The sequence below is a fragment of the Monopterus albus genome, unplaced genomic scaffold (assembly GCF_001952655.1).
Source record: "Monopterus albus unplaced genomic scaffold, M_albus_1.0 scaffold4.1, whole genome shotgun sequence".
Taxonomy (NCBI): Eukaryota; Metazoa; Chordata; class Actinopteri; order Synbranchiformes; family Synbranchidae; genus Monopterus; species Monopterus albus.
The window spans coordinates 6706644-6716224 of NW_018127884.1; the positions used below are offsets into that span (position 1 = coordinate 6706644).

The following is a 9581-nucleotide window of genomic DNA, read 5'->3' on the forward strand; positions in this document are numbered from 1 at the left end:
CTTCTCAAAACATGAGGACTTGCTTGCTCTTTTCCATTTTATGTTGTAAGTCCTTCAGAGTTTTGGACTGTTGGACAAGAACAGTAATTTGAAGATTCCATTAAGTTTATCAGCTAATTAGCATTTAGTTTATCACCCTATAAAAAGTATACTGTACAAACACTTAATACATGTTTTATAACACACTAGAGTGTACGCACCTACAGGGTTTTAGCATTTTTAGATATTTATCAAAGCACAGTATTTGTCAGCAATATTAACCTCTCTTGAATCAGTTCATCATATTAAATAATCTTAATCAATTAATCATACATTGATTTGATTTGATTTATTCATTCAAGCATGTAAAACAGTTGATATGTCAACACATGTAATTTCACACATATCCAACAATAATAATCCAATATCAATTTACTTATACCTAGTACATACTTGAACGGAGTAGGAAGAAGTTAGACTTATCTAGTCCTACCCCATGACATCATTTTACAACTTTTAAATCCTAAGCAATATCTCTAGATAAATAATTATCCTCTACACCACACAAGTAATATACTAAAGAATTATTACGGAGCGCTAACATTCTTACCCCACACCCACAATGTTCCATCTGATAAATCATTACATTGTTAATTGTAGTCCCCTTAATGATCATTACTGCTGTGGTTCAACGTGCCAGTCAGATGTTTGCTTCATGAAGTTATTAAGAAGTTTTAAATATTTATGAGCTTACACTGACTTTCTTCCTCATCACCAACTAATAGAATCCAAAACCCCACCTGCTGTTTGTTCTTGGATTTGCAACTTTACCGGTGTAAAATGCTGGATCCTTACTGATTGTGTGGTGTCCATGTCTCATTCACTGACTTGGTACATTTCTCTCCTCACAGCTTTTGTGTTTCCAGTTTGATCTGTCATCTTGTGTTTTGCTCTTGGTTGTGGTTTGTTCTCGCCTTGTTGCGTTGCGGCCCGTGGCTGTCCATTTCTTTGCCAGGCCTGTTACAGCAGAGGGCAGGATGTTTAGTCTGGGAGGGAGTGAGCACTGAGTCTAGAGGCACGCAGGAAATGACATAGATCACTGAGAAGACTGGTGTTCTCTTGGCACGGAGTCAGCTCCTTGTGCATGAAGAGGTGAAATTACTTTACAGCTGAAGAATAAAGTAATTTTATCCAAATAAAAGTAATTTTTAAATATGAATACCGGTAGGTGTTGGACTAATTAACAACATGGTGGGATAAATATTATACAGGACAAGTATGAACAAATCTGAATTCTGTAAAACATTTTACAGTAAATTGGATTAAATGAGAGGTTCACATTTTTTCAAGCCTGTCTTTAAAGCATAATAATTCATCCTGTTCAAAGTGCCCAATAAAAAATCCTTTCCTATGATTATTCAGCAGTCTGAATGAATCATATTATGAATATCTTTAGTACGACAGTCGCTCTTTGTGTTTTCTTGCCGAGCTACTGGTGGGATAGAAATCCACTGAGGGAATTTCATAGTAAAAGGATTTGGAAGATACTTGCAGACCGGATTTTATGGATTAAGAAGGGATCTTGTTCCTCTGAGTTACTCTACAGCTCAGCAGAGCAGTAACCAGCTGAACTGTAGTGATTTAAGTACTGAACTATTTGATTCCGGCCTAAAAACCAGTCAAACTGCTGTTCCTGTCAATTGTACAGTAGTTGGGAGTAAAACATTAATTTTTACACTGAAAAGAAAAAAGATTTCATGCATTGTCAGTGACAGCAGAGATTTGGCTTTGTGGATTCACATGCACACAGGCATGTTCCATCCATTCAGTCTGTATACGTTTGTCTGTGTCTTACTTTGTTACTTTGACTCTCCTTATGTGTCTTCACAGCTCTTTCTGCTGGAAGAGACGAGAGATCGCAAGTTTGACGGCTACGCCAGGACCATCCAGAAGGCCTGGAGGAAATATATGGCCCGCAAGAAGTACGTCCAGATGAGGGAAGAAGGTGAGTGAGGTGACATCTTACAGCTTTATTTGTCTGCCTGTTTATCTGCCGCTGTCTCCAACTCTCACTCTCTTTCTCTGGGCTTATACAGCTTCTGACCTGCTGTTGAACCGGAAAGAGAGACGGAGACACAGCCTCAACAGAAACTTCATAGGCGACTACCTGGGTATGGATGACAGGCCTGAACTTCGGCAGTTTCTAGGCAAGAGAGATAAGATCGACTTTGCAGACAAAGTCACAAAATATGATCGCCGGTTCAAGGTTGGTTTCCTTCAGTTTGTAGTTCTGCCTCAAAAACTGACAAAGCATTTACAATGCTGATGAGGTTTTTCTGCCTTGTTTAGGGGATTAAGAGAGACTTAATCCTGACCCCAAAATCTGTGTACCTGGTTGGAAGAGAAAAGGTGAAACAAGGGCCAGAGAAAGGGCAGGTGACCGAGGTGCTGAAGAGGCGGATTGATGTGGAGAAAATCTTAGCGGTGTCTCTCAGGTATGAACCAGTCACAGCCTTTCAACACATGGGCCCTTCAGACCTGGGACAATATTCACAAAGAAAATACGATATTAGCTGTGTCAGATATTGTCAAGGCTGTTTCCATTCTTATGATGTTCATAGAGCCTACAGATTATAACTTAGCATTACACTTTCACAAAGCTGGGAGACATAGACTTCAGTTATTTTGCTCCAAATAGAATTATGCTTGTGTATTATCTTCCTTCAATCCATTGTACAGGAAGGTCCCAGTAGGTACTGAGACAGTGATGCACATGCAGGGCCACGCCAGAGAATCTGTAGACACTGCACTGCAGCAAATCATGGATCTACTTCAAAGCCACAGTCTGGATGTCTAATCATGCACTTTGCTGTAAATGTCACACAAGGAAAACATGTGGGATATATTAAAACTATCCTTTGTATATGTCTGTGCCTCTGTGCACGCACATCTGATCGAGAGAAGTTTGACATCTCAGAAACGTTGTGGATATAATACACACTCTCGTGAAAGAATGTGGATGAGTTTAATTCAAAGACAAGGAAAAATAAATTAAACTTAATAACTTGGGGTCTGTGTCGTTGATGGGAACGCTGTTTGACTAGTCTTAGAGGTAGAAATCACAGAGCTGCTGAAGAGAACATATAATAATATAGACCAGGTGGTGCAATGAGTGAAAGCAGTGCTCCACTCCACAAGGAGGAACAAAGTATCTTTGTGTGGGTTACGGGCACAAGCTGTCTTTCCTCTAAACATGTGAGCAGCTTTGTGAGGCTCTCAGTTTCTATGCAAATGTGAAAGATGAACCTGGCTTTCAGTCATAGCTTTTGTCAAAGAAGAACAAAATCGGAACAATTCTGTCAGTGGTAATGTTAACTTTGTTCATGTTTTTCAGCACAATGCAGGATGATTTCATGATCTTACATGAACAGGAGTATGACAGCCTGCTGGAGTGCATCTTTAAGACAGAGTTCATCAGCTTACTGGCTCGCAGGTTTGAGGAGAAAACACAGAGGAAGCTACCACTGAAGTTTAGCAACACGTAAGTAAACACACACAAACATAATCCAAACCAGTCCAACAAACTACACAAATCAGTGATAGTAAACTCTTTCTCAGTTGTCAAAATTGTACTTCAATTTCATCTTAAGGTTGTCGTAATAAAAACGGTGTCCTTGTCCATATTTGAAATCATTTCAAATAAGTTCAGCAGCTCAGCGGCAGAAAAGAATCTTTTAAATATATGGACATAGAATCTGAAATTTGGCCAAACTACAAATCAGATTTGAAAAGAGTGTTCGATTCACTCACTCGTTGGAGGGTGAGTGAAGAAAGAAACAGACTCAGAGGGCTGACTTCAGTGCAAGCGATTTTAATAGTGCTGTACAAATGTATATAGTGATGTGATAAGGCAAACAACTAGGCAATGAAGGACCAGGTGATGATCAGCTAGCAGGTAACAACAGATGAAGGATGGATATGATGAGGAAGGCTGAGCTACAGATGCCAGGGTCGCTCCCGGTCTGGCCGGTGGGTGATAGATGGCTGAGGAAGAACAGAGTAGACGGAGATGGTGAGAAGATGGATGACTTTGTGTGACTTTGTGTGACTTTGTACCGACCTGGCTGGTGAAGGCTGGAAGGGTGGTGTGGATTAATGGTCTGGAGGAACTGTCCATGGAAAATGGCTGAGGAGAAAGGGGCAAGGCAAACAGACTGAATGAGAACAAAAACCAATGATATCAATAAAGAGACGGACTGGCGCAGGTTGTCAGGCAGAAAGCAACAACAAACCGGCAATGGAGTGAAAAGTGAGTTAGGTATAAATAAGGCAAAGGACTGAGTGAAAGCAGTCAATTAAGGAAACGAGTGGCAGGTGTGCAAGGTGACGTGATCAGGGACCAAAGAACAAAGAGAGGGAGGTGAGAGAGGCAGGTGCAGCCGAGCAAACCTGACACAGAGCCTTCATTGTGAAAGGATCAGCATTTAAAAAACACTAGTTGTGCAGGTTCAGGCTCAGAATAATGGCCCACAAACACGGCTCGAGAAGTGCAAAACTGTCGTATATGTCATTCCCAGACTGGAGATGAAGTTGAAGAAAGAGAACTGGGGCTTCTTGAGTGGGGGCGGCTCTCGGCAGGTCGTGTTTGTCCAGGGTCAGGGAGACATGCCTGTACTGAAGCCTTCGAGCAAATCCCTGCAGGTCAGCATCGGCCCTGGGCTTCCCAAGAATACACGTGAGTATTAACAGACAAGTACAGAAATGACCTGTACATCACCTACACCTGAGGTGTGTTCATGACAGTGATGACAAGAGACTGGACCAACACAAAAAGGTTGAAGAAAAACTTCACCTTTAACTCCTTATTGTTTTATATTAGCTGTCATGTCAGTCTGAATGGCTTTGCTGTTTGTACATAATGTTTATCTGTTGAAAATCTCATCTTCAGGCCCCACCAGGAAGAGCTTCACTCAGAGTCGCTCTAACATGTCCAGAACCCACCAGAACATCCCATCCCGGACTGCACCGGGCCCTCCAGGTACAGCGTTCATGTCTCACAGCATTTGAGCAACTTGTCTTCTCTCCATGTAGACCCTCTGAATGGCAACATAGTCAATCCATACCTCTTTTTCTCTGCAGGTCCTCACCAGAATGGTGGCCCGAAACACACTAGCCACGTAGCCAGTGAGAGAAACAACGCAATGCACCCCTTCCTGCCCAGTACCATCAGCCAGCTGAAGGACCGAGGCAGCAGTCGACCGCAGCCCAACCTGGACTGTCTGAGAGTCCCTGATCAAGGAGCGGCAGGGTGAGACACACAAACAAAGTCCATCAATCCACATGGCACACGCAGGACTAGGCAAAATAACACACACAACTCATTACAATAAAAACGTTCTTACATCACTGCTACAAGAGCGAGTCTGATGGTTGGAATAGAAAAGTCAGTGTTTGTTTACTGTACGTTGGTCAGCTGATTACCTCTGCCTTGCACACAGAATGTTGTGATTTTGGAGACGTCTCCAACTGTATTGTCAATGACAAAATACTGATTCGTGATGTGACAAGCAATAAAGGCATTAGTAGCAACAAATATTTTGTAGGTACTAGGAGCAACTTGTTGGATCTTGGTGTTTAAAACATACGTCTGATGATGTATTTGCATCATTTTCCCATAAGACCACGACCACTTTGGTATTTGCATTACAGTTAAGTTGTCGGTTATGACTCACTTAACAGCTGATGCATACTTTGTAGCAATGTGATTCAGTTTGTGAAGCATTTACATTATTGTGTCTACGATGTGTAAATACATGTATTAACTTGCACAAGAGTCTGAAAGATAATTTATAATTCATATAACCTTGATTCTCACATGGCTTAATACACAGTTGTTAGTGATGAACAGCACACACTGATAAAGACAGTGTGGCACACGCTCTCACTTCACATGCACAGTTTTAAACCGTTGTGTGCAAATAGGCAGCAAAGACACTAATCACTTATGTTTCTGTAATTTGACCTAATTTATTCTTTTATAGCAGTGGAGACAGAGGGCCAGCTTCAAATGGAAGAATGTGAGTTGGAGCATTTGCAGTGTTTTGGGTGGTGGTTCACAGCAGCAAGACATGTTAATGCTTCTTCCCTTGTACATTTTTTAACTGCAGATAAGATCAAACTTATCTAAGGAGCCAACAGTAGTTGGCATTTCATATTTCATTTTCTCCTCCTCACTTGCTTCAATCTTTCATTTCAGTAATGAAAGAGTCTTGAAAGCGTTTTTGTAGTGATTGAAACCCTGCTGTGCACCTCTGCATTTTCAGTCAGGGATACTCTTTACTTAGGAGGTGAAAGTTGCTTTCATGTACACAAACATCACTAGATGGTGTGTATATTTGTATTCAGTAAATACATATGTCTAAGCTGACTATTTCACTATCTGCTTATCGCTCACTTTGATGCCATTTACACTATTCTGAATTATTTGATCCTCAGTTAGTTGAGTAAGTTAAATATTTTGCTCACGATCTTTTGTCTTATATTTTGGTACTGTGGTTAAAAATAACTTGAACAGATAATATACTGTATAAGCAGTATTTTTGAATGACAACCGATAGTTTACAGAATAATAAGCAGAGATCTTTAAGGCACCACTGACTCTGGATCAATGCTCTGTTCTAAAAGGCTTCATTCAACAGTTGCAACTTCTTTGTGCAGACAGACTGGAGCAGGTGTTAGTTCACCATCTTGTGGTTGATTAGTGAACAGCTGCATTCTGTTAAAATGGTGCAGGAAGAATCTTCCAAACTACTTCCAAAAATTGACAAAATAAAAACATTTAGGTTTTCATTCAGTATAACAAGATGGTGATTATGCATACACTTGCATTTTCATATGTACTTCGTGTTAATGTAGGCTGTCTTCCCAGCTACTGCAGCACGCTGAACTTACTTTCACCAAGTGTTCCTCTGTAGGCACATCACCCTGACAGTTGGGTGGTTTCTCTCTTTGTCTTATGGCACCTCAGGGCCCACAGACCATCAGCTAGCAAGCCTCAGCCTGGAGGAGGACGACCCAAACCCGCACCCAAACCAAAACCCCAGGTGCCCCAGTGCAAAGCTTTGTACGCCTATGATGCTCAGGACACAGACGAGCTCAGCTTCAATGCCAATGACATTATCGACATCATCAAAGAGGGTAAGCACATGACAAACCTGCATTTATAGGCTTATTTTTCATCCTCGTCATGATATTGTCAGTAAGAAATGAGATGCTAACTTAATCACATTTTCTGATCAGATGGATCCGGATGGTGGACAGGACGACTTCGTGGGAAGCAGGGACTTTTCCCCAACAACTACGTCACCAAGATCTAGCAGCTGCTGGTTTACAGCGTGAAGAGGAAAGCCTGCCCTGCCCCCACCGGGCCTCTCAGAGGACAGGCTGGAGCTTTCAGTCAGAGAAAGAAGCACAGAGGAGAGAAACTCACACTTCTTCCACTACTGCCTTGTAGTAAATGAATGTACCTCTTGGTTTACACCACCAGACCAAAATACCATCAGGCTTTAAATGAGGCTCTGCTTTAAAGACAGTTTGACCCAATGGTCTGTTTCCCTGCTCAGTCCCTTTGAGTACTGAACAAAACTATTTATTGTATTTATAGCCCTCTCTTTACTGTCATTTATATCTTACTGAGGATTTGAGTTCAAACTTGTTAAAGTGCTGGAATGAAGTATGCTAATTTTTTTGGGACCAGGCTGTGATTTTTATTCTCAACATGTTTTTAGATGAAGAATTGAGATTATCTCAGTGTCAAAACATAAGTGACTGCTGTTTTACCAGGTATATTTATTTTCGGTGTAAAACTGTAACTACTTCCTGACAACGGACATTCGGTAAATCACCACACTGTAATTGTCATACCAAAGTAATATAAATTTTAACAGTTGTGTTCCAAAAAGGATCGGAACGAAACACGGAATAATGGCGCATCACCTGGAAAACTGCCTGCATCTTTGTGTTTTTGTTGTTTTTTTGTTTGTCTATCACACCAGTGTATGTTAGATACAGAGTAGAGGCCATGTATACTGGAACCTGAGTACACTGTCTGTGGTGTATTAGCACTTTATTGGTACAGGTACTACCTTGGAAACAGACATAGTCACTCATACATGCCACAGCCAGTAAGTCAAGTCCATGAAGGATAGATTGCCAAGCTAGCAAGACGCCTAGCTACTGAGGAGAATAATTTGTTTACATGAAATGAAAAACCAGGCATTTAGATCTGATTCTGTATATGTGTGCATATTTAGGAGTACGCTTGTTGGTTAGAATTTAAATTAATATTTTGTATTTTCTTTTGTCTGCTTTTGATACTCACAGGGCTCCTTTATTTCCAGTTCAGCTCCAGGTAGATAATAATGGCTATCGGAGACTATGGTGAATGGGTTCTAAGTGCAAAAACATGTTTTAGGTGAAAGAGTTGTTTTCCCGTGGCACAACAAAGAATTCCTTTCATTTCTACTCCACTGTTCCTGCACGTCTTTTGCACTGCTGCCACATTACTTACATATTCCTTAGTCTTTTTTTATCGAATAACATTATGCTGTCATCAGTTTAAAAGAAATGCTGGGACGTCTGTCATAGATCTGCATCATCAAATAGTTTGATCTTGGATGGTTGCAAACATCCTCGTGCAATAAAAAACTGTAGATGTGTCTTTTAATAAAGCATGTATATTGTATATTGTTTTTGGTTGCTTTATTATCAGAGGCTATTAAATGAACAATGACTTATCTGATGTTTGTTTATTACGATATTTACATGCCATCTGGTCTTCAGTCCAAGGTTTTACAGGTACTGAGCATTAGATCAAGCTACTCCTGCAGATAGTTTGACCAGACCCCAGCAGTGCCACAGAGCTTCCCTAACAAGGTTGGTATTAAAGGAGGAAAGCACTTGAAGCACTGAAATATATTTTTTATAATGTATGCATTTCTTCATTTTATTGAGCTGAACTGGTAAGATGTGAGAACAAACCTGAAGCTGCTCGAGTCCTTCCAGTTTTGCATAACTAAATATACAGATGGCTTCCCATCAGTACATTTGTGTTTAGTATCAGTTGCTGCTACCAGATACTTGACATTCTGTGTGGTTGACATGTTTGTCAGAATAAACAAACAGAATATGCTCTTCAAGTTGTAGGCAGCACATCACAGACTCTTTGGTTCACAGATCTAATGAAACCAGCTAATTTTATTTGTCTTTTCTGATCCAGTGCTCACTGTGAAATTCTTGATGCTTCATTCCCACCTTGTGGCTGCAAATAGGTTCTGCATCTGATTTTTGTTGAATTGAATTTGCACACTCCACGTTGCTCTTTGAATTCAATCAGTGACTCCACACCTGCCTGGACTGTTGACCCCCAACCTTTATTTCATCTCACAAAACTGAATTCCTTTCACTTGAATCAACTCATCTCCAAAGCGTTCAATGTCATCATAGCTTCAGTGAAAATCTCAATAGCTTTCATTATTTATTACCCAGCACTCGTTGTGGTCACATGGTGCGTTTTGTAAACTATATCTGACTGAACGAAAGAC

The 9581-nt window shown here is 40.7% G+C and overlaps 1 protein-coding gene across 3 annotated transcripts in view; it reads left to right on the plus strand.

The window, feature by feature from the left end:
- The window catches only part of myo1ea (myosin IEa), a 47264-nt gene extending 38524 nt beyond the window's left edge, over window positions 1–8740 (plus strand). The window contains exons 20-29 of one of the 3 annotated variants that reach the window (XM_020608971.1): window positions 1870–1984; window positions 2076–2245; window positions 2329–2474; window positions 3374–3520; window positions 4557–4714; window positions 4928–5017; window positions 5119–5287; window positions 6021–6056; window positions 7007–7176; window positions 7279–8740. In XM_020608971.1, the coding sequence (XP_020464627.1) occupies window positions 1870–1984; window positions 2076–2245; window positions 2329–2474; window positions 3374–3520; window positions 4557–4714; window positions 4928–5017; window positions 5119–5287; window positions 6021–6056; window positions 7007–7176; window positions 7279–7355 (1278 nt within the window). In that variant the 3' untranslated portion in view covers window positions 7356–8740. The remainder of the gene's footprint in view (window positions 1–1869; window positions 1985–2075; window positions 2246–2328; window positions 2475–3373; window positions 3521–4556; window positions 4715–4927; window positions 5018–5118; window positions 5288–6020; window positions 6057–7006; window positions 7177–7278) is intronic. The other 2 variants (XM_020608980.1, XM_020608985.1) reach the window with 2 other exon arrangements.
- The last annotated feature ends 841 nt before the right edge of the window (window positions 8741–9581 follow it).